Below are 27182 nucleotides of genomic sequence, written 5' to 3'. Positions count from 1 at the left end.
GCAATTGCTTTTGGTATCTTTATTATAAAATCTTTGTTAGTTTCTATGCCTAGGATGGTATTTTCTAGGTTATTTATGTTCTGGGTATTTTTTTTTTTTTTAATTATAAGTTTTGCTTTTAAGTCTTTAATTCATCTTGAGTTGATTTTTATATATGGTATAAGGAAGGGGACCAGTTTTAATCTTCTACATAGTATTAGCTAGTTGTTCTAGCACCATTTATTAAATAGAGAATTCTTTTCATATTTCTCTCGTCAGTTTTAAAGATCAGATAGTTGGCCTGACTTGGCCTCCCAAAGTGCTGGGATTACAGGTGTGAGCCGCCGTGCCTGGCTGTCAACATAAAAATCTTAGAGTCCCCTTCCCCGCTTCCCCAGTTTCTGAGTGTGGCTCTTGAAGCTTTTCAGATCTTGTTTAGTGACCACTACAGTTATGTGAGAGGCTCCAGGTGTAAATAGAATCTGATGACAGAATCTGTAAGTGTAAACAAACTTTTTTGTTTTAATTTTTTTTTTTTTTTTTTGAGACAGAGTCTCTTACTGTCACCCAAGCTGTAGTGCAGAGGCGCGATCTCAGCTCCCTGCAATCTCCGCCTCCTGGGTTCAAGCAATTCTCCTGCCTCAGCCTCCCAAGTAGCTGGAACTACAGGCTCGTGCCACCATGCCCAGCTACTTGTTTGTATCTTTAGTAGAGACAGGGTTTCACCATGTTGGTGAGGATGGTCTCGATCTCCTGACCTTTTGATCCACCTGCCTCCGATTCCCAAAGTGCTGGAATTACAGGCGTGAGCCACCTCGCCCAGCACAAGTATCTTAAGAGTAAGAGTTCAAGGCCACAAAGTATCCAGAACCATGACCACAACTATACCTGCCTTTAAATTGTGATACTGGAGTATTCTTGTCCTCCTTACCCAAAAGCTGGCAAATCAGGGTAGGTGATCCAGCTTCTGGAGCTCCACCAAGGCAGTTCCATTTTCTATTTAGAATCAGCCTGAGTTTCTCCAGCCTAGCTTATCACTGGGCCATCAGCCCTGGGTCACTGGGAATCCTCTGACAATCAGCTAACTGTCTTTAAGACATTTGAGGATGTCCAGGACAGAATTGCGTCAGGCTAACAAGAATGATTAATTCTGCTTCTGTATCGGTGTAAGCCTGTGTTTTCTCTCTGATATAAGAGGTAACTTTGGCCGGGCGCGGTGGCTCAAGCCTGTAATCCCAGCACTTTGGGAGGCCGAGGCGGGTGGATCATGAGGTCAAGAGATCAAGACCATCCTGGCCAACATAGTGAAACCCCGTCTCTACTAAAAATACAAAAAATTAGCTGGGCATGGTGGCGCATGCCTGTAATCCCAGCTACTCAGGAGGCTGAGGCAGGAGAATTGCCTGAACCCGGGAGGCGGAGGTTGCGGTGAGCCGAGATCGAGCCATTGCACTCCAGCCTGCGTAACAAGAGCGAAACTCTGTCTCAAAAAAAAAAAAAAAAGAGTAACTTTGGTTGGTACCCAGATGAGAGTTTCTGAAGTTTTCTGGTACTTGGGTGAAACACAAAGAGGAGTTCTGGTGATTCAAATAAACTAATTGCTTCCATTTCATATGGTCATTGAAAAAACAGATGAAGCAGTCATGATCCCTACCATCCGGTAACTTCTAGTCCAGACTAGCAACTGGATACATGGTTGAATTAAGCATCATATGGTTGGTGCAGTGAATAGATGTGTGCAAAAACAAAACAAAACACCTTGGGTCAATTTTTAAAAAATATTGTTTGACTTCTGTTATTACCTGAAGGTATATTTATGGACTGAAGAGTTATCATTATTTTTCTTTTACTTTTCTGAGAATACATATTTATCTTCTAATAAAATTATTCTAGAAAACTTTAAAAGATTCATTTAAATTGCTTATTAGTGCCTTCTGTGCTGATAGCGCTCACGCACACATGGTGAACATTCCTAAAACCTGCCGGGCTTTCTGTAAGAAATGTGGCAAGCACCAACCCCACCAAGTGACACAGTACAAGAAGGGCAAGGATTCTTTGTATGCCCAGGGAAAGCGGTGTCACGACAGAAAGCAGAGTGTCTATGTTGGGCAAACTAAGCCAATTTTTTGGAAAAAGGCTAAAACTGCAAAGAAGATTGTGCTGAGGCTTGAGTGCCCTGAGAGACCTAAGAGAATGCTGGCTATTAAAAGAGGCACGTATTTGAACTGGGAGGAGATAAGAAGAGAAAGAGCTGAGTGATCCAGTTCTGTGTCAACTTTTTTTAATGAAGACAATAAAATTTTGAGTTTATGTTAAAAAAATGCTTATTAATATATGGTATAAAATTAACAGCAGTGTCAAAATCCATTAAAATTACATAAACTCTGAGATGTAAGTTTTTAGGTAAGCTTAAGAAAAACAGAACTGGAAGTACCCCAGAGGCATAGACAACAAATTCTACCTAGGGTCTTCTCCCTGCCCCAGTTCTGATCCGATTCACCCTTTTTGGAGGCCTTATTTAGGTCTGGCCCCACTCTGGAGTCTTTCCTTACAAAACTGATGTATAAAGATTCAAGTTTTCGCGCGTACATCCTGCTGATTTTCTACAGCTGGTGCTCACGATATCCTGAAACCCAAAAGCGATAAAAAAGAAAAATAAACTATACAGTTTAAAATCTTAATTTTTAAATTTTATAGTAAAACCAGTGCTTACAGAAACATTCCATTTGGCAGCTTTTCTATTCCTGCAGATCCAGTCGTTGCACAAGTTACAAACAAGTAAATATAAACACCCAAAAAAAAATTCTCTAACCTATATTAAACTCTTTCTATGTCTGTATTTTCTTTTCTTTTCTTTTTTTGAGACGGAGTTTCGCTCGTTACCCAGGCTGGAGTGCAGTGGCGCGATCTCGGCTCACCACAACCTCCGCCGCCTCCTGGGTTCAGGCAATTCTCCTGCCTCAGCCTCCTGAGTAGCTGGGATTACAGGCACGTGCCACCATGCCCCGCTAATTTTTTGTATTTTTTTTTTTTTTTTTTTTTTTTGAGACAGAGTTTCGCTCTTGTTACCCAGGCTGGAGTGCAATGGCGCGATCTCGGCTCACTGAAACCTCCGCCTCCTGGGTTCAGGCAATTCTTCTGCCTCAGCCTCCTTAGTAGATTGGATTACAGGCACGCGCCACCATGCCCAGCTAATTTTTTGTATTTTAGTAGAGACGGGGTTTCACCATGTTGACCTGGATGGTCTCGATCTCTTGACCTCGTGATCCACCCGCCTCAGCCTCCCAAAGTGCTGGGATTACAGGCTTGAGCCACCGCACCCGGCTGTATTTTCTTATTTATCTCCATCTGTCTATATTTAGCTTTTAGTCTACATATTTTTAGGAGAATCAATGACAGAGAGAGGAAGAAATACTAATTCTGAGCCCTTTATCTAAATCCTGGGAATTATTGAACACTTACTGTGAACCATCAAGGCATTACTAGGATTTAATCACATAATGTGTTATTCCCAGCACAGTGCTGTGTGGAAAAAATAAAATCTGCCCAAGATCTCCAGTTTATTGTACACATTGAAACTTGAGAGGTGCCTTCTAACTCCACATTTTTTTGTCTGGAAAATATACAGTATTTATTCTTTGTGATGCAAATGTAGCACTCAGAAGTATCATATACACTGGTTTTGTGGATCTTATACAATTCTCTGAGAGTTAGAGAATACATGAGAATATTTCTGTGTTGAAAATTATTGAATAATTTCAGTCATTCCTACAAGTCAGAACCAGTTTTCTTTATTCTTGTTTAACCTTAAATGATAAATTCCACCCCAAGACATTTGTAAATATATGTGTGTGTGTGTGTGTTTCAGGGGCCCTTGACATTTAGGGATGTGGCCATCGAATTCTCTCTGGAGGAGTGGCAGTGCCTGGACACTGCTCAGCAAGATTTGTATAGAAAAGTGATGTTAGAGAACTACAGGAACCTGGTTTTCTTGGGTGAGAATAACTTTAATACACAATTCTTTACATATCCTAAGGGTTTCATTTCTCTATTTTTATAGAATAATTTTTGGTAATTTATGCTTTGCATAATGAGTTTCTGATCCCTGTTTTCAAGAAATCTTGAGGAACTGTTCATGTAGAAAAAACTTTATTCAAGATGTTTTATTTTGGCCTGAACTTTACATTCCTACGTTGGTCTGTATCCTTCACTCTAGAGTAGTGGTAATTTCAGAAATTTAGTCGTATAAAGTATTGTTACCCCATGTTAAAATCGATTTGCCACCACTAATTTTTGACTCATGAGTACAGGATAGTGAAATTAAGGACCTACAAATTTAAAATATTTTCTAAATGTTAAGAACTTTCTGTCATTAAATAGTATTTTGGGATTAATTTTTTAGAATATTCTATGACGTCCTCTTTACTAAGCACAGTACTAGGTTGGTAATTAGAGAATATGAGCGAGATTTCATGTTATTTATTTTTAAAAAACCAGGTATTGCTGTCTCTACGCCAGATTGGATCACCTGTCTGGAGCAAGGAAAAGATCCCTGGAATATGAAGAGACACAGTATGGTAGCCACACCCCCAGGTAGGTGAGAGTGAATAAAACAGTTGATATAGTTGAAAGGTTGGAGGACTAGAAAAAAAAACCAAGTCCCTACAATGTGTTTTAGGAAGCTTTGTTTCAAAGCAAATAGTGTCTGGGAAGCCTGAGGTGTTTAAACGCTTGTTTTGTTGTTCTTACATAGGCCCATCTTCTCTCTTCGGCTTTTAAATTCTCTAAGGATTCTACTTTCCCTTCATTGATCTTCCTTCAAGTTTACAGTGAGAGCCAGAGTCCTCTTCATAATTTATGAGACTGCATAATCTGACTGCTTTTTCATTGTTTTGGGGGACACACAGATACCTGCATTATTTTGAGAAACTTTATGTTAAACTATTTTTTTTAGTTCTCTTTTTGCATCATATCTAAAATGTATGAGTAGTGGTCTCTGTTCTATTTTGTTGTTGTTGTTGTTCTGTTTTGTTTTGTTTTTTTGGAGAGAGTCTCGCTCTGTCACCCAGGCTGGAGTGCAGTGGTGTGATCTTAGCTCACTGCAACCTCTGCCTCCTGAGTTCAAATGATTCTTCTGCCTCAGACTTCCAGGTAGCTGGGATTACAGGCATGTGCCCCAACGCCCGGCTAATGTTGTATTTTTAGTAGAGATAGGCTTTCTCCATGTTGGTCGGTCTCGAACTCCTGACCTCAGATGATCCATCCACCTTGACTTCTCAAATTGCTGGGATTACAGTCATGAGCCACCATGCCTGGCCTCTTTTGGTTTTTATGTTAATTTTCTGCACATTCCATCCTGTTTTTATTACTATATTCTTGAAATATAGTTTGAAATTGTAAAATATGATATCCCTGGGCTTTGTTCTTTTTCCTCAGGATTGCTTTGGCTATTTGAGGTTTATTGTAGTTTCTTGTAAATTTTGATTACAGGGGTGAGCCACCACACCCAGCCTCTTTTATTGATTTATATATTTCATTGTAAACATTTTTTTGCCTCTGGTTAAATTATTAGAAATTCATTATTTAATTATATTTTTAAAAGGATTGTTCTCTTACCTGGCATGGTGGCTCAGGCCTGTAATTTCAGCACTTTTGGAGGTCAAAAGATCTACCTGCAGATCACTTCAGTTCAGGAGTTCAAGACCAGTCTGGCCTATATGGTCTCTACTGAAAATATAAAAATTTAGCCAGGTATGGTGGCCTGCATCTGTAATCCCAGCTACTCCACAGTCTGAAGCAGGAGAATTGCTTGAACCTGGGAGACAGAGTTTCCCGTGAGCCTAGATCGCACCGTTGTATTCTAGCCTGAGTCACAGAGCAAGACTCTGTCTCAAAAAAAAAGAAAAAACTTTATATTTGATAGCTTGTTTAAAGTGTATAAGGCAATAACATACTTTTGTGGTAATTTTATATTTTGTTCATATAGATAATATATTTTGTTAATATAGTAAATACTGAGTGTATTTATTAGTTTAACCAAATTTCAATGTACTGTCTGGTCTTTTATGTATAAGACTGTTCTAGAAACAGCAACATTTTACTTATTTGTCTTCACTTTCAATGGCTTTTAAAAAAATTTTTTTTTTAATTTTTATTTTGGCACCCCCCCACCCCCCAAAAATATTTTTTATTCATTATTCTGCAATATATTTCCAGTGTTAATGTTAAAACAGAAACATTGACAATGGGCACAGTATAGTTTTATATTGGTGTCTGTGAATTTAAAACAGCAAACAACTACTCAAGTTTTCAAAAACTGATTTGGGGAAATAAAAAAATCTTCTCTTTGTAATCCCAGCACTTTGGGAGGCCGAGGCGGGTGGATCACGAGGTCAAGAGATCGAGACCATCCTGGTCAACATGGTGAAACCCCGTCTCTACTAAAAATACAAAAAACTAGCTGGGCATGGTGGCGCATGCCTGTAATCCCAGCTACTCAGGAGGCTGAGGCAGGAGAATTGCCTGAGCCCAGGAGGCGGAGGTTGCGGTGAGCCGAGATCGTGCCATTGCACTCCAGCCTGGGTAACAAGAGCGAAACTCCATCTCAAAAAAAAAAAAAAAAAAAATCTTCTCTTGTTGGCTTCCCAGGGTTCTGAATTGCCCTCTGGGTTTGTAGTGGGGTGTGGTTGTAACTTAGTCATAAGGCTTCTGGGTCTGCACTAGGGTCCACATTTAGTTGGCCTTTTTTTTCAGGGGTGAGGATAGAGTCTCAATCTGTTGCCCCGGCTGGAGTGCAATGGCATGATCTCGGCTCACTGCAACCTCCTCGTCCCAGGTTCAAGTGATTATCAGCCTCCTGAGTAGCTGGGATTGCAGGCATGTGCCACCATTTCCAGCTAATTTTTGTATTTTTAGTAGAGATGGGGTTTTACCATGTTGGTCAGGCTGTTCTCAAACTTCTGACCTTGTGATCCTTGGCCTTTCAAAATGCTGGGATTATAAGCGTAAGCTTCTACTGTGCCCAGCCTTATTGGGGATACAGGGGCTTATTACAAGGGGCTTACATAGTTTTAATTTTCAAAAAAAATTTTTTTTTGACAGATTAAATATCCTAATGACTTTTATCTATGGAGCAGACACTAGGATAGGTTTCTTCAGTTAGGTCCATGTAAAATGGCCCTTATATTAGAATGTAAATGAATATGGCTTTCACTGGATACCAGAGGCTTCTACAGGTCACTGTAGAAGTACACTGCCCCGCTTCGACATGGGCCACCCACCAAGAGGCCCTGCCTTGGTCTCCCTTTCTTTCTTTTCTCAGAGTTTTTCTATGTTGCCCAGACTAATTTCTTTTTTTTTTTTTTTTTTTTTTTGAGACAGAGTCGGGGCAGGCCAGGCACAGTGGCTCAAGCCTGTAATCCCAGCACTTTGGGAGGCAGAGGCGGGTGGATCACGAGGTCAAGAGATTGAGACCATCCTGGTCAATATGGTGGAACCCCGTCTCTACTCAAAACACAAAAAAGTAGCTGGGCATGGTGGCACATGCCTGTAATCCGAGCTACTCAGGAGGCTGAGGCAGGAGAATTGCCTGAACCCAGGAGGCGGAGGTTGCAGTGAGCCGAGATCGCGCCATTGCACTCCAGCCTGGGTAACAAGAGGGAAACTCCGTCTTAAAAAAAAAAAAAACAACTTAGCCAGGTGTGGTGGCATGTACCTGTAATCCCATCTGCTCAAGAGGCTGAGGCAGGACAATAGCTTGAACCCAGGAAGCAGAGATTGTGATGACCTGAGATCACTCCATTGCACTTCAGTCTGAGCGACAGGGCAAGACTTCATCCAAAAAAAAAAAAAATACTTATTTTTGAAATTGTGTCTCCCTGTGTCCGCCAGGCACAATCTCTGCCCACTGCAACCTCTGCCTCCTGAGTTCAAGCGATTCTTCTGTCTCAGCCTCCTGAGTAGCTGGGATCACAGGTGCCTGCCACTACATCTGGGTAATTTTTGGTATTTTTAGTAGAGACATGGGTTCACTACGTTGGGCAGGCTGGTCTTGAACTCCTGACCGCAGGCGATCTGTCTGCCTTGGTCTCCTAAAGTGCTGGGATTACAGGCGAGACAGACTTTTTTTTAAGAGATGGGGGTCTTCCTATGTTGCCCAGGCTGGAGTGCAGTGGCTATTCACAGGCGCAGTCCCACTACCCGATGAGCACGGGAGTTTTGACCTGCTCTGTTTCCGACCTGTGCTGGTTTACCCCTCCTTAGTCAACCCGGTGGACCCTCGCTCCCGGGAAGTCACCATATTGATGTCGAACTTAGTGGGGACACTGGATGGTCATAGCACACTACAGCCCAGAACTGCTGGGCTCAAGCGAGTAGCTGAGACTACAGGCAACGTGCCACCGCGCCTTGCCAGGCTTTTTTTTTTTTTTTTCAGTCGGGCTGCTGTGATTTGCTGGGAATCTACTTGAGACGACTCTGCCCGGGTTTCTCTCACACCTGGAGGTGTCACCAGTAGAGGCTGCAGAACAGCAGAGATGACTCCTTGCCCCTTTCTCTGAGATTTTAATCCCAGAGGGGCACCACCTGATGACAGTGGGAACCTCTGTTTTATAAATTGTCTAACAGTGCCTGTTGGGTGGGGTGGTCTCATGAAGTCGGGATGCACAAGATTTGGGAACCAGTTAACAAACGCTCTCTGGCTGCCCGTTGGTGGAGTGTGAATGCTGCACAGGGGGCAATTCCATATATCTGTACTGCTCCGTTGCTCAGAACCAGCGGGGGAAAGACCAAGTCTGCTGATCTGCAGAAACCACCTCATTGTTAACTGTTTCATGTGTTTCCTGCAGACATATTTTTTCTCATTTGTTGTTTTACTTTATTTATTTTTATTTTTTTTTGAGACGGAGTTTCGCTCGTTACCCAGGCTGGAGTGCAATGGCACGATCTCGGCTCACCGCAACCTCTGCCTCCTGGGTTCAGGCAATTCTCCTGCCTCAGCCTCCTGAGTAGCTGGGATTACAGGCACGCACCACCATGCCCAGCTAATTTTTTGTATTTTTAGTAGAGACGGGGTTTCACCATGTTGACCGGGATGGTCTCGATCTCTCAACCTCATGATCCACCCGCCTCAGCCTCCCAAAGTGCTGGGATTACAGGCTTGAGCCACCGCGCCTGGCTCATAAAACATCTTAAAGTTAAAACAATATATTTTAATTTCATAATAACTTCAATTAAATACAAAACCTATACTGCTATATTTTCCAGTTTGTTATAGATATTAGAAATTATGTACCTATTAAGAGATTTATGCAGATTTATATGTTGTTTTTTATATCTATAGAAGAATTTTAAGGGTTTTATGAGGATAGTAAAACATTCTATATATGTCTGTATATTTATATTTAATAGAGAGCTTTATATTCATATATGGTTTTATGATGTTGTCCAGCATCAACTTAATCGACTGTTTGAGCATTTCTCTGTTTATATGCAGAGTCTCTGTTTCTCAGGCTGTTCTTGAACTCTTTGTCTCAAGTGATCCAACTATCTCGGCTTCCTAATACTGTAGAATTACAGGCATGAGGCATGGTGTGTAGGCACCAACTAATGTTATTTAAAATAAGACTGTACTAGTTGTAATAAATATCCTGAGCTTCTAGTCTGGAAAACCCTTAGTTTTATCTTGTTTTTGAAGTAAAATAATTTAGAATTAAGTATTATTGGTTAGGATTTTTTAAATTACATCAAACTGGGAAGTTCTCAGTCTCTTTTGTCTTAAATTTACCTGTGTATTACTTTTTCTCTGTATTCTGCTTCTAAGATTTTTTTCATGAATATATTGATCTACTTGATGGTTTCCAATAAGTTTTAACATTCTGTATTTTATTTTTGTTTTGCAGTATAATATTTTTGTGTTATGTACTTCAGGGTATGCCACCTCAGCAGTTAACTCAGTTTTGTTGTTTTGGTTTATAATTATGTATGACAGTGTTTTAACTCTGTACAGTATAAGACAGTGTTGAACAAAATCAACTATGAATCAGCTATATGTCTACTGCCAATATCATTACCTCTGTGTTTCTTTCCCTCTATAAATATGATTCCTGTTTTTTAACATAACTTGTATATTTGTTGTGCAGGTTTGTCGTAAATGGTTTATTCAATCTTTTCTAGGTGAGCGGGCCCCAAAATTCTCCTAATTTCAGTGTCTATTGTGAATCTATATTATTTTGTATGGAAGAAACACTTTGGGATTTGAAAATAATATTAAATTATTGTAACTCTGTATATTTTTAGGTATTGTTTTTACTTGTAAAAAACCAATAGCAAAATTTATTACCAAATATTTTTAAATATTCTGTTTAGTCATATTGTATTGACAATGCTATGCAACATATCTCTAGAATGTTTTGGTCTTGCAAAGCTAAATCTCAATACACATTAAACAACAACCAATTTTTCTAATTTTCTGAAATTTTCCCGAGACCACTCTCTTTCTTTTTCTAGGAGTGTAACTGCTTTATATATTTCAGGCCATATATTTGTGGCTCACTCATTTCATTTTGCATAATGTCAAATGTATCTTGATAGTTGTTAGAATATTTCCTGCTTATAAAATTCCATGTGATAATACAATATTTTTATATTTCAAATTATATCTACTGAATAATTTGACAGAAATTTGAATTGCTTCAACTATTGGCTTTCAGTAATAATGCTGCAAATGTGAAAGTTTATATATGTGCTGCCTTTTTTTTTTTTTTTTTTTTTTTGAGACGGAGTTTCGCTCTTGTTACCCAGGCTGGAGTGCAATGGCGCGATCTCGGCTCACCGCAACCTCCGCCTCCTGGGCTCAGGCAATTCTCCTGCCTCAGCCTCCTGAGTAGCTGGGATTACAGGCACGTGCCACCATGCCCAGCTAATTTTTTGCACTTTTAGTAGAGACGGGGTTTCACCATGTTGACCAGGATGGTCTCGATCTCTCGACCTCGTGATCCACCCGCCTCAGCCTCCCAAAGTGCTGGGATTACAGGCTTGAGCCACCGCGCCCGGCTTGTGCTGCCTTTTTTATCAGTTCACTTTATAATGATTATACTCATACCAATTTTTTTTAATGTCTATTTTTTTCTTTTTCTTTTTTTTGAGATGGCGTTTTATTCTTGTCCCCCAGGCTGGAGTGGAATGGCATGATCGCAGATAACTGCAACCTCCAACTTACAGGTTCAAGTGATTCTCCTTCCTCAGCCTCCTGAGTAGCTGGGATTACAGGTGCCTGGCATCATGCCCTGCTAATTTTTGTATATTTAGTAGAGATTGGGTTTCGCCATGTTGACCAGTCTGGTTTCAAACTCCTGACCTCAGGGTGATCCTTCACTTCAGCTGCGAAAGTGCTGGAATTACAGGCTTAAGCCATTGTGCTTTACCCCAAAATTGTTTTTTTTTGTTTTAAAGACAGGGTTTCACCATGTTGGTCAGGCTGGTCTTTAACTCCCGACCTCAGGTGATCAGCCCACCTTAGCCTCCAAAGTGCTTGGATTACAGGCATGAGCCACCACGCCAGCCCTAAAATTTCCACCTTTATTTTATTTTATTTTTTTTTGAGACACAGTCCTGCTCTCTTGCCCAGAGGTGGAGCTCAGTGGCTCCATCTTGGCTCACTGCAGCCTCCCCCTCCCGGGTTCAAGCGATTCTCTTTCAGCCTCCCTAGTAGCTGGGATTGCAGGCACACGCCACCATACCCGGTTAATTTGTTTGTATTTTTAGTAGAGATGGAGTTTCACTGTGTTGGCAAGGCTGGTCTCAAACTCCTGACCTCAGCTGATCTGCCTGGTTTGGCTTCCCAAAAGGTTGGGATTAGGGGCGTGAGCCATCGCGCCAGGCCTCCTGAAGTTGTTTTAACTCTGTAACTTTGTAATATGGTTTTTTTTGTTGTTGTTGTTTGTTTTTTTTTTTTGAGATGGGAGTCTCGCTGTGTTGCGCAGGCTGGAGTGCCGTGGTACCATCTCAGCTCAATGCAACCTCCGTCTACTGGGTTCAAGCAATTTTCGTGCCTCATCCTCCCAGGTAGCTGTGATTACAGGTACTCACCACTACACCCAACTAACTTTTTTGAATTTTTAGTAAAGATGGGGTTTCAACATGTTAGCCAGGCTGGTCTTGAACTTCTGACCTCAGGTGATCTGCCCATCTTAGCCTCCCAAAATGCTGGGATTACAGGCATGCGCCACTATCCTTGGCCTGTAATGTGTTTTGAAATCAGAAACTGTAATGCCTTTAACATTGTTTCTTCTTTTGAAGACTGTTGGGTACTTCCTTGTCTCTTGAGATACCATATACTTTTGAGGTTACTATTTGTATTTCCTCAAAAATGGGATGAGAAGTTTTGAAAAACTTTGCATTAAATCTGTAGATTACATTGAGCAGTATGAACACCTCCAAACTATTTCAACCTTTGAACAGCGGCATGCTGATGAGTGTGTTGTTTAATTTGTATTGGTACATTTTTTATTAATTTATTTATTCATTTTGGTGTCGGGGGACAAGGTTTCGCTCTTGTTACCCAGGCTGGAGGGCAATGGAAAGATTTCGGCTCACTGCAACCTCCACCTCTCAGGTTCAAGCAATTCTCCTGACTCAGCCTCTGAAGTAGCTGGGGCTACAGGCATGCACCATCATGCCTGGCTAATTGTGTATATTTAGTAGAGGTGCAGTTTCTCCATGTTGGTCAGGCTGTTCTTGAACTTCCGACCTCAGGTGATCAGCCTGCCTGAGCCTCCCAAAGTGCTAGATCCGCAGGCATGATCCGCTGCGTCCGACCTTTTTTTCTATTTTACACTTCTATTCCATTTTGGTCATAGAATATAATCCATAAAATGCCAATTTCATCAAAATTTTAAGACTCCTTTTTTGGCCTAACGGGTGGTCTATCAAAGAGAATGTTGTACAAGCTCTTGAGAAGAATGTGTTTCCTGATATTGTTGAGGAGTCTTCTCTATTTCTCTGTTAGAAACAATTGTATTATACTGCCTTCAGTTCCTCTCTTCACTTATTAATATTGTCTTGTTTTACTTTTATTGTAGAAAGTGGGATATTAGAATGTCCTACTGTATTTTTTTCTAGATATTTCTTTCAATCTGCCAATATTTGCTTTACAGATTTCAAACCTTAGTGTGACATACACGTACATACATACATACACACACACACACACAAATTTGTGATAGGTTCCCAGTAAATAAATCTATTATTGTTTAATGTTCTTTGTCTCTGCAGTTTTGATTTAAAGTACTTTATATAAAATATGACTGTTTTTGACTTAAGATGTAGCTTCTGTAATGCTATTTTGACCTCTTCTGCCTCATTTGGTTAATATTTGCATGCAATATTGCAAGCAAATCTAAATGTCTGAATCCATCTTGCCACCTTTTTTTTTTTAATTGCTAGGTGTCAGCTGACCCTTGTAGAAAGGCAAATTAAATCTTGTTTTTTAACAATTTTAAATACATTACTTTATTGAAATTGTTTCTCTTCAGGGCTGGGAGCGGTAGCTTACACCTGTAAATCCCAGCACTTTGGGAGGCCGAGGCGGGCAGATCACAAGGTCAGGAGTTCAAGGCCAGCCTGACTAACATGGTGAAACCCCCATCTCTTTAAAAAAAAAAAAATACAGAAATTAGCTGAGTACGGTGATGCACACCTGTAGTCCTACCTATTCGTGAGACTGAGGGCAACGTCCCAGGAAACGGATGTTGCAGTGAGCTGGGATTGCAGCCTGGGTGACAGTGAGACTTCGTCTCAAAACAAAACAAAAAAAAAGTATGTCTCTTAAGCCAGGCACGGTGGCTCATGCCTGTAATCCCAGCACTTTAGGAAGCTAAGGCAGGCAGATCACCTGAGGTCGGGAGTTTGAGAGTAGCCTGACCAACATTGTGAAACCCCGTCTCTGTAAAAATAAAAATAAGCTTGCCGGGCACAGTGGCTGAAGCCTGTAATCCCAGCACTTTGGGAGGCTGAGGCGGGTGGATCACAAGGTCAAGAGATCGAGACCATCCTGGTCAACATGGTGAAACCCCGTCTCTACTAGAAATACAAAAAATTAGCTGGGCATGGTGGCGCGTGCCTGTAATCCCAGCTACTAAGGAGGCTGAGGCAGGAGAATTGCCTGAACCCAGGAGCCAGAGGTTGCCGAGACGCAATTATTGCTGATTGAAAACTTTTCACAATACCCCGCCATGATGACTTGAAATATAGTTGGCGTTGGCAATTTTTGGCAGTCTCTACGGAGACTGAATTTTAAAAAAATAATAATAAAAATAGGCCGGGCGCAGTGGCTCACACCTGTAATCCCAGCACTTTGGGAGGCCGAGGTGGGTGGATCGTGAGGTCAAGAGATCGAGACCATCTTGGTCAATGTGGTGAAACCCCGTCTCTACTAAAAATACAAAAAATTAAGGCCAGGCGCGGTGGCTCAAGCCTGTAATCCCAGCACTTTGGGAGGCCGAGGCAGGTGGATCACGAGGTCGAGAGATCGAGACCATCCTGGTCAACATGGTGAAACCCCGTCTCTACTAAAAATACAAAAAATTAGCTGGGCATGTTGGAGTGTGCCTGTAATCCCAGCCACTCAGGAGGCTGATGCAGAAGAATTGCCTGAACCCGGGAGGCGGAGGTTGCGGTGAGCCATCACGCCATTGCACTCCAGCCTGGGTAACAAGAGTGAAACTCCGTCTCAAAAAAATAAAATAGCCGGGCGCGGTGGCTCAAGCCTGTAATCCCAACACTTTGGGAGGCCGAGATGTGTGGATCACGAGGTTGAAAGATCGAGACCATCCTGGTCAACGTGGTGAAACCCCGTCTCTACTAAAAATACAAAAAAACTAGCTGGGCGTGGTGGCGCGTGCCTGTAATCCCAGCTACTTAGGAGGCTGAGGCAGGAGAATTGCCTGAGCCCAGGAGGCAGAGGTTGCAGTGAGCGGAGATCGCGCCATTGCACTCCAGCCTGGGTAACAAGAGCAAAACTCTGTCTCAAAAAATAAAAATAAAATAAAATAAAATAAAAAAATAAAAATAAAGTATGTCTCTTGATTGGATTTTTTTTGTTTTCGTTTTTGTTTTTTTTGAGACAGAGTCTCGCTCTCGCACCAGGCGCCAGGCTGGAGTGCATTGGCACAATCTCGGCTCACTGCAACCTCCGCCTCCCTGATTCAAGCAATTCTACTGCCTCAGCCTCCTGAGTAGCTGGGACTACAGGCACGCGCCACCATGCCCAGCTAATTTTTGTATTTTTTTAGTAGAGACAGGGTTGTATTTTGGTTAATATGTTTTTGTTACATATATATGTCTACAAAAATTAGATCCTTTGGTATTTTGCTATGTCATCTTGTTTATAGAGTTTGTATAATGTTACAGGTTATATTTGTAATCTATATTTATCTGACACTAGCAAGTGGAGTAATTTGTTATTTTTATTTCTTTCAGTTCTGTGTTCTCATTTTGGCCAAGACCTTGGGCAAAGGCCAGGCATAAAAGATTCTTTTCAAAAAGTGATACTGAGAGAATATGTAAAATGTGGACATAAGGATTTACAGATAAGAAAAGGCTATAAAAGTGTGAATGAGTCTACTGTGCGCAAAGAAGGTTATAATGAACTAAACCAATGTTTGACAAGTAACGAGAGCAAAATATTTCAATGTGATACATATGGGAAAGTCATTCATAAATTGTTAAATTCAGGTAGATGTAAGACAAGACATACTGCAAAGAAACCTTTCAAATTTAAAAAATGTGGCAAATCATTTTGCATGCTTTTACATCGAAGTCAACATAAAAGAACTCATATTAGAGAGAATTCTTACCAATGTGAAGAATGTGGTAAAGTCTTTTACTGGTTCTCAACCCTTACTAGACACAGGAGTGTTCATACTGGAGAGAAATCCTACAAATATAAAGAATGTGGAAAAGCTTTTAACCAGTCCTCAACTCTTAGTAGGCATAAGATAATTTATGCTCGAAAGAAACAATACAGATGTGAAGAATGTGGCAGAGATTTTAAATGGTCCTCACACCTTACTAAACATAAGAAAATTCATAGTGGAGAGAAACCCTACAATTGTCAAGAATGTGGCAAAGCCTTTAATGTATTCTCAACCCTTACTAGACATCAGAGAGTTCATGCTGGAGGAAAACTCTACAAATGTAAAGAATGTGGCAGAGCCTTCAGTATGTTTTCAACCCTTACCACACACAAGAAAATTCATATTGGACAGAGACCGTACAAATGTGAGGAATGTGGCAAAGATTTTCACTGGTACTCACACCTTACTACACATAAGAGAATTCATACTGGAGAGAAACCCTACAAATGTGAAGAATGTGGCAAAGCCTTTAGCGTTTGCTCAACCCTTACAACACATAAGAGAATTCATACTGGACAGAGACCCTACAAATGTGAGGAATGTGGCAAAGCTTTTAATTGTTACTCACACCTTAGTAGACATAAGAAAATTCATACCAGAGAGAAACCCTACAAATGTGAAGAATGTGGTAAAGCTTTTACCCTGTCCTCATATCTTAGTAGACATAGGAGAATTCATACTGGAGAGAAACCCTACAAATGTGAAGAATGTGGCAAAGCCTTTACTGTACTTTCAACCCTTACTAAACATAAGATAATTCATACTGGAGAGAAAACCTACAAATGTGAGGAATGTGGCAAAGCTTTTAGCCAGTCCTCACACTTCACAAAACATAAGAAAATTCATCCTGGAGAGAAACCTTACAACTGTGAAGAATGTGGCAAAGCTTTTAATTGGTACTCACATCTTACGAGACATAACAGAATTCATACTGGAGAAAAACCCTACAAATGTGAAGAATGTGATAAAGCCTTTAGTTTATTCTCAAATCTTACTACACATAGGAGAATTCACACTGGAGAGAGACCCTACAAATGTGAAGAATGTGGTAAAGGCTTTAAGCAGTCCTCAACCCTTAAGGAACATAAGAAAATTCATACCAGAGAGAAATCCTATAAATAGGAAGAATGTGATAAAGCTTTTAATCACTTCTCAACCCTGACTACACATAAGATAATTCATGCTAGAGGGAAACCCTACAAATATGAAGAATATCTCAAAGTTGTTGGTTTTTTTTTTTTTTTATAAGGATTTTCCCTCTTGTTAGCCAGGCTGGAGAGCAATGGCGCAATCTCGGCTCACCGCAACCTCCACCTCCAGGGTTCAGGCAATTCTCCTGCCTCAGCCTCCTGAGTAGTTGGGATTACAGGTAGGTGCCACCATGCCCAGCTAATTTTTTGTATTTTTAGTAGAGATGGGGTTTCACCATGTTGACCAGGATGGTCTCGATCTCTTGACCTCGTGAGCCACCTGCCTCGGCCTCCCAAAGTGCTGGGATTACAGGCTTGAGCCACCGCGCCTGGCCATATTGGCTCACATCTTATGCATCAGCAGAGAGTTCATACTTAGTAAAAACATGATAAGTGCAATTACTGTCAAAAGGTCTTTGAGCCGGGTGCGGTGGCTCACACCTATAATCCCAGCACTTTGGGAGCCCTAGGCAGCCAGGTGCCCTGAGGTCAGGAGCTTGAGACCCTGTCTCTACTAAAAAAAAAAAAAATACAAAATTAGCCGGGCGTGGTGGTGCATGCCTAAGAAAACATAAGCCTTTAAAGTGATTAAGAGTATTTATTTTGAAGGTGACCATCACAAACATAAAGAGGGCTCTAGTACTTTGTATTAGATCTTATTGTACACCTTTTGTACTAGAGGAAAACTGAAACAGTTGCTCACAACTTTCCAAAACTGAACCAGTAAGAAACAGAAGTCTTGCACTGGACAAAAACGTATAAAATAAATGATGAAACTGAATTAGTAATAAAAAACCTACCAACCATAAAAGCTCTGAATTATATAAAATCGCAGACAAATGTTACCAAATATACAAAGATGAGCTCCTACTACTCCTGAATGTACTCCAAATACTCAATATGGGATTACACCTTAACTCATTTTAAAAAATCAATATTATCTTGATACTAAAATCTAGGGAAGGTAAAACAAAGAAAGGAAACTACAGGCCAATATTTTTGGTAAACCTTGAAACAAACTCCGTGAAACACTAGCAAGCTGAGTTCATAAGCAAATTAAAAGGTTTTGTCACAGTCATATGAGCTTTATTTCACGTATGCGAAGATGTTTTATCATATGCAAGTCAATAACTGCAATTAACCATGTAAAGATAAAGCAAAAATTTAAACAGTTAACACAATAGATGCAGAAAATGCACTTAGGGAATTCAGTATTCATTCACAATTAGATTCTCACCAAAGGAAGTATTGGCAAAACATACCTCAAAATAACAAGAGACATGAAAAATTCTCAGCCAACATTATACTAAAAAGGCAATAGTTGCATGTATTCATTAGAATAAAAATGAGACAAGAATACCTACTAATGTAACACTCCTATTCAATGTAATTATAGAAGTCCTAATCACAGAAATCCAACAGGATTAAAAAGCATGTAGGCCGGGCGCGGTGGCTCAAGCCTGTAATCCCAGCACTTTGGGAGGCCGAGGCGGGTGGATCACGAGGTCGAGAGATCGAGACCAACCTGGTCAACATGGGGAAACCCCGTCTCTACTAAAAATACAAAAAATTAGCTGGGCATGGTGGCGCGTGCCTATAATCCCAGCTACTCAGGAGGCTGAGGCAGGAGAATTGCCTGAACCCAGGAGGCGGAGGTTGCGGTGAGCCGAGATCGCGCCATTGCACTCCAGCCTGGGTAACAAGAGCGAAACTCCGTCTCAAAAAAAATAAATAAATAAAAATAAAAAAAATAAAAATAAATAAATAAATAAATATGTTTTCTTCTCTACAACACTTAACATGGTCTAAGTAGAAATATTTATAATTGTTTGCCTTTTCTAGGAATAAAAGCACTAAATAAAAGAGCTACTTTGCCTTACTTGCATTCCCACAAGTAATTTTTTAAAAAGCAGCAAATGTAAAACGTTGTTTTGAAACAAATTATAAACTGTTTTAAATGAGAAAATAGATTAAACATATGGTTCTCCACAAAAATTCCACATAGCACATATGAGTTCCCAAACCGAAAGGTCACACTGAAGCACTGTTACAATTCATCCTCCGTAGGTCCAGTATTTTGAAGAACATAATATCTTTATAAATGCAAATAAGGATATATTGCTAGGTATTTCAAGCATAGGCTGTTTTATGAATCAATTATTTGAGAAGCACTTTGCTAATCAATATAATAATTCAGTAGTTATATGGAAGTGTTCTGAAAGGAACACATACATTCTAAAAGTTGGCAATAGACCACTTTTGCAATCTGCTTTTCATCTCCCTACAAAATCAATTGCTCCTACATAAACAGTATTTCAGAAACTGACAAGAGTTGGCAGCTCTGCTGAAGACAACAGGATTATGAGCAACCAAGACTGACAGTAAAATTGGTGATTTTGGAAACTAAAAGGTATACATTTAAATTTCAGGAATAGCTCCTGTACTTCAGATTCTTTCCAAAAAATGTGGTATGACATATTGAGGTTACCACAGATTAAAGAGCTAGATCAGTAAGGGAGGTTTTCACGTTCTGTGGAATCTCCAGAGAAACCACTCGAAAACACACAGCCCTACACCTTCCTATTGTGGACACAGCATGTGTGCCTATGGCCAAAAAAAAGAAAGGCAAGTTAAAAATAGGAGTCACTGCTATTTTGGCCATTTTAGAGCATTTGAAAGAACAATGTACAATTAACAGAAAAATAGAAATCTTGCTAAATGTTAGAATGATACACAATTATTACCTTCAAGGTGTTCAAATCTAGTAAGATATTGAACATTTAAATAAATAGTTGTTTTTTTTTTTTTTGAGACGCAGTTTCACTCTTGTTACCCAGGCTGGAGTGCAATGGCGCGATCTCGGCTCACTGCAACCTCCGCCTCCTGGGTTCAGGCAATTCTCCTGCCTCAGCCTCCTGAGTAGCTGGGATTACAGGCATGCGCCACCATGCCCAGCTAATTTTTTGTATTTTTAGTAGAGACGGGGTTTCACCATGTTGACCAGGATGGTCTCGATCTCTCGACCTCGTGATCCACCCGCCTCGGCCTCCCAAAGTGCTGAGATTACAGGCTTGAGCCACCGCGCCCGGCCAAAATAAATAGTTTTAATCAAGACAGAATCCACCCTCACCACCCACCCACACAAAAAAGCTAGGAAACTTGAAGAAAAAATAGGCAGTTTTTGTACTGAGAAACCTAAGAAGGCTTCTTGAATGAGGCAGCATTTGGCCTGGGCCTTGCATGGTAGATACTAAGTAGTCTTTTAAAAGGCAACAAATAATTATAGGTAAAGAAATTAGCATAAGCAAATATACAAATACATGAATGACGTTTTTCAAAATAAGAGTATAAAGTGTCAGGTGGGTAGGATGTAGGAAAAGCTGAAAAAAAGATTCTAATTTGGAATCTAATTTTGGAGAAATTTGAATGCTGCCCTGAAAACTTTAGAGTTTATTCTGTAGAAAATGTGAAACCACTGAGGGTTTTCCTAAATCTGCCTTCCAATGGACAGAATGAATCCAAGAAATACTAGTGTTTCTATCCATAGGAATATGACTGAATATATATGGTTAGTAAGGGAAATGAATTAATGATAAATAGTGGGATAGTTTTTGAAGTAACTAACATTGGTCTCCACTCACATATTCTGTCACCTTTTGGCCCTTTCTTATTTCTGCTCCTGTCATTCAGCCACTTAGATTGTTGTTTGCTGCAGTTTCAAAAACCTGAGGCATGAGAAACTCAAAACTTGGGAAAGAAAAATAGATTTGGAAGAAATCTGCAAGTGAAAAAATCAGCCTATAACCCTCTCATACTACATCATGCAAACACACCCAAGATTCCCCTGGACTGGGAGAAGAGAAAAAGTATTATTCACTGGAACCTAGATACTGGATCCTGATAAATGGACTCTACACTGTGGCTGCCCCAAGAACTTCCAAGAATCTGTGGGTCTTTTCCTAGGTAGAAGAATGTAGATAATTTGCAGATTAGAAATAGAAGCATGGCCCTGCAGGATAAACAAGCTCATAATCAACTGTAAGAGTGTATCATGATTCAATCTGGGCAAAAACAGCTGAATAATTCCCATGTGCCCAAGAGTACAGAAAAGTAGCAGAGAGAAGTGATGGGTGGGCAAGGGCTTTCCAAACAGGAGATTGGGACTTTGTCAGGTAACTTGCTTGTGCCAGTGGCCAATAACTCAACAAGTTGGGTATGACTGAAGATGTATCTCTGCCAGATGGGACAGTAAGATAAAACCACCCACCACTAGCACTAGACACTTGTAGAAGCCTTCAAGAACTTAGATTCAGCAGAAAAAAAGAGACATCCTAATCATGGAATAGTTTTCTGACACTCCAGGAAAATATTTGCTCAGAATAAAAATGAAGTTCAGTTGTAGAAAAAGTTAAGTATCTTCAACTTACGTGCTAAAATTTTAAAATTATGTGGTGACCAGATCACCACATAATATCTCTGTATCTCTAGCCCAGAATACATGAAAAGATTCTAGTAATATGACAGTTACCACAAATGGAGTAGGAGAAAATCACTAGCCTGGTAGAATTTTAAAAAATTATCTCTCACTTAATTAATGATGGAAATAATTTACTTAATAAATTACTCTTCTTGTTTTTTCTATTTCTTTGATGAAAGACTATTGGTAAAATTTTGCTAATGGATTTTTTTTTTTTTTGTAAATCAAGTTAAATGGTGAAAAGTTAATTTAACAAATTTAAAAAGCCAATGAAGGAAATATATGATAAAAATGAAATTTTTTGGAAAACTTTCTATTTTTAATTAAATGTTTTCTGTTTAGTTTAATTACCAGGCTTATAATGTTGTATAATATAATATTTCAGCAGCACTACTAAGGAGATTATAGTTACATAGGCATGCATAAATTCTGAAGACTTTAAACACTTTGTAGTAATGTGTCATTTATCCTAAAAATCTTACTTTTACTATTTGTACCATTTTCCTCAATTTTTCTTACGTTTGCTTAAGACAGTTTACTCATATTTGACAAAAATATTTACTGTCCCATGAAACTAGCACTTTCTAGGATGTCCATATACCTATAATTTTATCAGCTAGCCAGTAACTGGGATATACATATTTGCATATATTTAATTTTCAAGTCTAACTTTTTTTTTGTTTTTTTTTTTTTTTTTTGAGACGGAGTTTCGCTCTTGTTACCCAGGCTGGAGTGCAATGGCGCGATCTCGGCTCACCGCAACCTCCGCCTCCTGGATTCAGGCAATTCTCCTGCCTCAGCCTCCTGAGTAGCTGGGATTATAGGCACGCACCACCATGCCCAGCTAATTTTTTGTATTTTTAGTAGAGACGGGGTTTCACCCTGTTGACCAGGTTGGTCTCGATCTGTCAACCTTGTGATCCACCCGCCTCGGCCTCCCAAAGTGCTGGGATTACAGGCTTGAGCCACCGCGCCCGGCCTCAAGTCTAACTTAATAAGTGTTGCTTTAAAAAAACATTGGAAAATAACCCATGCTTATAAACTAGTATGGAATTTAACCACCATTTATAATATCATTTTATTGTAAAATATATATTTCATGTACCAACTACCTTACCAAATAATTTCAAAGAATTTAAAGAGGAAAAGTGGAATGAGGTGGAGGTGAGTCAGAGAAAATAATAGAAAGAAGGGAGAAAAGAAATAAAGAAAGAAGATTTTCATGATCTAAATGTGACTTTAGCAGTACTAAAAATGAATCTTAAAATTTTGCTTAAATTCTCCATGCTCCTGGAAACTTATGCTGTACCAAACATTGAGCATACTCACTTTAGCAATATCCTGCACCTCCATTTGAAGTGGCCAAAGGAGTGGGTGGAATCGCCGGGCGCGGTGGCTCAAGCCTGTAATCCCAGCACTTTGGGAGGCTGAGGCGGGTGGATCACGAGGTCAAGAGATCGAGACCATCCTGGTCAACATGGTGAAACCCCGTCTCTGCTAAAAATACAAAACATTAGCTGGGCATGGTGGCGCGTGCCTGTAATCCCAGCTACTCAGGAGGCTGAGGCAGGAGAATTGCCTGAACCCAGTAGGCGGAGGTTGTGGTGAGCCAAGATCGCACCATTGCACTCCAGCCTGGATAACAAGAGCAAAACTCCATCTCAAAAAAAAAAAAAGAGTGGGTGGAATCATCAGAAAGAAAGATGGAATACAATTCCCACACAAAAACAGCACAAATGTTGGGACCCCTTAGGGAGGTCATAGTGGAAGCAGGCTTTTAAGATATAAAAATGTTGAGTGTACCCCTGGGAGGATTTCCAACTGTCTGTATCCTTTTAGGACAGGTGTTCCTTGCTATTATCTTATTTTCAGTAACCTACAGGACGCTCTACCCATTTCCACTGAAACAATCAATATCAAGGTGATAGCAAGACCTGATGTTATCACAGTAGATAGTAATGTTTTAAACCCTGAGCACTTAAAAGAACCAATCTTAAAATTAAAATCAATTGATCAAGTATTTTACATTTTCTGGACCTGAAAAAGACTAACATGTGATTAAATTATATTTTATTCCAGAAGGCTGAAAATTGCTAAATACCTACTCCCCATATATTTAAAAAGCACATTTGAATCAGAATTAAAATCTGTTTTGTGGTTGTTTGTGTTATTTTTATTTTGACATCATACTACTTTTTTATGTAATAAATCATGATTTACTTTTAGTAACTTTTTAAACATAATCCAAACAATCTAAGAGGTTATCTATATACAGTAAGATAATATTTAATCCATATTAAAGGGGACAAATTTTCACTACATTTTCAATTTAATTCTACTAATGCTTCTTACAAAAAACATCATGCCCACAATCCCAACACTTTGGCAGGCCAAGGCTGGAGAATCACTTGAAGCAAGAAGTTCAAAACCAGCCTGGGCAACAGAGTGAGACCCCATATCAACAACAGCAAACATATATTTCCCCCAACTCAACAATAACAAATATATATATCCTGGAGAAATATTTTATTATCTTAATTAATCATGCAATTGTACCATAAAGTGTTTGAAAGCAAATAACTTATTGAAAATATGTATTTAAAAGTAGGATACCAGAATAGAAATATATCAGATAATTCATTTGCAAAGAAATGTTGTTGGGACTCAAAAAACAATACCCCTAAGTATGCTGCTCTGACATACTGAGTGCTTGAAACTAAAGAAGAATGAAGGTCCCTTACCTGTTTTTTTCCCTCCAAAGTACAGGAAGGGACTTTCTTTGAACTTCCTTTAGCTAACTAAAGAAAGATCCTCCAAAAACCTCAGTTGTCCTGAGTGTTTCCGCCCTCCCAGGAATCTCAAACAGAGAAGATTAATTGTATCACAAGGGTAGAGTTTGGAGTTGAGCATCACGACCCAATCTTTGTCAAAAACTATTACCTATTTATTTTCCCAAAAAACTGTTAATTTTCTCTCTGTGGCATACATTCCCCCTCCCCTCTTCTCTATAAGGAAGGCATTTAAGTTTTTAATTTTATTAGGTTATGAGGTATTCGCTTTTCTTTTCTTTGATGCCCTCAGGCACATAATACATTTGTATGCCTTGTCTTCTGTTAGTCTTATCTATTGTCAGTTCATTTCAGAAACTTAATCATCAAACCTTTGGAGGAAAAGTCTTCTCCCCTACAATATCAATGGTTCGGCACCCAAACACTTAAAAATAAATATTTTTAGATTTTTCTTTAGTCAGACGTTTTATGGAAGAAAGAAGAAGAAAGAACAGTTCACCCCATAAATAACTTGAGGGTTGGGGCTACTGTCCCCCTGCACAGTTGAAAACCTGCATACAATTTCTGACTCCCCAAAATCTACCAACAGCCAACATAAACGGTTAACACATCTTTTGTATGCTTTATGTATTATATACTGTGTTCACACAATAAAGTAAGCTAGAGGAAGAGAAATAGTATTTTAAAAATCATAAGAAAAATAACATATAATTACTATATATTAAGAGGAAGTGGATCATCAGAAAGGTCTTTATGCTCATCTTTCCACTGAATAGGCTGAGAAGGAGGAGAAAGAGGAAGCATTGGTCTTACTGCCTTAGGTGCAAAGGCAGAAGATATGAAGGTGGTGGAGAGAAAGGGAGGAGAGGCAGGCATGCAGGTTATAGCTTTAATTTAAAAAATCTGCATATAAGGGAGCTCACACAGTTCAAATATGTGTTCTTCTAGACTCACACTCCAAGCTTCCCAGAAAAAAATGATTCTGAGGGGGGAAATGACACAAAATGCAAACCATGCCATCTTGGCCCTCCTTCCCCAAAACCTTATATAATCAATCTTTATTCACTCATCTTTATTTAAAAATGTTTGCTTTGAAGCAGAGAAGGATACTGGCAAAGGGAAAAAATTATATTACATAAATAACAATCCGTAAATTCTCCCACTTCATCTATATTTTCAATCATTTCAGCAAAACTTAGAGAAACACACCAAGCACCAGAGACTTCTGGGATATTTTCCACTTGGCTTTGTGGTATTAGTCATGTAAGAAGACTTCCTGGGCCGGGCGCGGTGGTTCAAGCCTGTAATCCCAGCACTTTGGGAGGCCGAGACGGGTGGATCACGAGGTCGAGAGATCGAGACCATCCTGGTCAACATAGTGAAACCCCGTCTCTACTAAAAATACTAAAAAAAAATTAGCTGGGCATGGTGGCGTGTGCCTGTAATCCCAGCCACTCAGGAGGCTGAGGCAGGAGAATTGCCTGAACCCAGGAGGCGGAGGTTGCGGTGAGCCGAGATCGCGCCATTGCACTCCAGCCTGGGTAACAAGAGGGAAACTCTGTCTCAAAAAAAAAAAAAAAAAAAGACTTCCTGGAGTTAGTCAGCATTAGCATGTACAGGTCTTTGTGGTGAGATCTTTCAGATAATGGAATCATTCCTTAGTCCAAGAATTTAAATTCTCTGGGGTGTTATGCTTTGAGTACACTGAAACATTTATCACAAACACCTGAAACCTTCAGGATTGATTCTTTTCTGAATCTATTCTGAATTAGTAAATATTTCTTAGAGTTGGGAGATGACAATACATCATCTTCATGTTAGCACCTTTGATGAATCACTTTTTAAAATGTATTCTGTACTTTTTTACTTCCTAAATTATTAAAGTATGCTATATGTGGTGACGGATGTAGAGGCACTGTGGATGGTAGAGGAGTTTTATGCTAGCTGAGCGATTGTGGAAATATTACTTAATATCTCAGAGTTTTGGGTTTCTAACTCTTTAAATATCTACTTATTAGTGCTATTGAGAAGCAAAAATGTAGTAATATATCTGAAATGAAAACAGTACCAAGAACCTAAGTTCTCAATTAAAGTTGCTTCTGTGTCTTTTCTACCCCCTAACCCAAACACTACATATGCTTACTTTTCCCCCCCGCCACTGCAACTGTGAAACTCTACTGGTCCAAGTGTTGCTAAAGTTCTTGAGATGCAAGGTGCCTTTCACGCCCACCTCCACTTTACCCCCTTCTCCATGAAATCCTCTCATACCCCTGGCTTTCTAATGTATTGTTTCAGCATTTCTGATAGCAATGTCAATTACAATTACTAAACTCTACAACCCATTTATACCAGCTAAAGAACTCAGGCTGGAAAAAGCCAAACAAATATACAGAAATGTTCCCTCAAATTGTCTCAGGCAATTGGGAAATGTATTATCTCACATTTTATAAGTACAGATGTAAGGGAGACTTCAGAAGTACCTGATGTACCCTGGCGTATTCTCTCTCCCATTTGTGCCACAAACAAAACTTGCTTTATCCCAAGATTGCCTTACCTTAGTTACGTGTAGGCTTTCAGAAGCAGCTGGGAAGGCAATCTTCCTTGCCATATCTGAAAGGAGAAAGAGAGAAAATACTAATAATTGTATTAGTCTGTTCTCACCATGGAATAAAGAACTGCCAGAGACTGCGGGATTTATAAAGAAAAAAATGTCAATTGACTCACAGTCCTGCATGACTGGGGAAGAATCAGGAGGCCTGCATTCACGGTGACTGACAACAGAAATCAAGACACACTCCCCCAAGGTGGTAGGAGGAAGAATAAATGGGGGAGG

At 39.7% G+C, this 27182-nt stretch overlaps 2 protein-coding genes and 1 pseudogene across 6 annotated transcripts in view; 2 read left to right on the top strand and 1 right to left on the bottom strand.

The window, feature by feature from the left end:
* Positions 1–18586, top strand: part of LOC104650332 (uncharacterized) — a 29083-nt gene extending 10497 nt beyond the window's left edge. Inside the window, exons 2-5 of the mRNA XM_074385648.1 lie at positions 3848–3974; positions 4477–4572; positions 11936–12058; positions 15457–18586. Of these exons, the coding sequence (XP_074241749.1) occupies positions 3848–3974; positions 4477–4572; positions 11936–12058; positions 15457–17015 (1905 nt within the window). The 3' untranslated portion in view covers positions 17016–18586. The remainder of the gene's footprint in view (positions 1–3847; positions 3975–4476; positions 4573–11935; positions 12059–15456) is intronic.
* LOC101045674 (uncharacterized) overlaps positions 1344–27182 on the bottom strand; it is an 80279-nt gene continuing 54440 nt past the window's right edge. For 3 of the 5 annotated variants that reach the window (XM_074385642.1, XM_074385641.1, XM_074385643.1), the window contains one exon: positions 26886–26959. In XM_074385642.1, coding sequence (XP_074241743.1) covers positions 26909–26959 — 51 coding nt within the window. In that variant the 3' untranslated portion in view covers positions 26886–26908. Of the gene's footprint in view, positions 2606–22416; positions 26960–27182 lie in introns of those variants that run through there. The other 2 variants (XM_074385640.1, XM_074385639.1) reach the window with 2 other exon arrangements.
* On the top strand, positions 14145–14264 carry LOC120362940 (U4 spliceosomal RNA; annotated as a pseudogene).

Source organism: Saimiri boliviensis, chromosome 14, assembly GCF_048565385.1.
Source record: "Saimiri boliviensis isolate mSaiBol1 chromosome 14, mSaiBol1.pri, whole genome shotgun sequence".
In the NCBI taxonomy this organism is placed as follows: domain Eukaryota; kingdom Metazoa; phylum Chordata; class Mammalia; order Primates; family Cebidae; genus Saimiri; species Saimiri boliviensis.
Note: the sequence above shows the minus strand (reverse complement) of the source record. Positions and strands in the feature narration are given on the sequence as shown.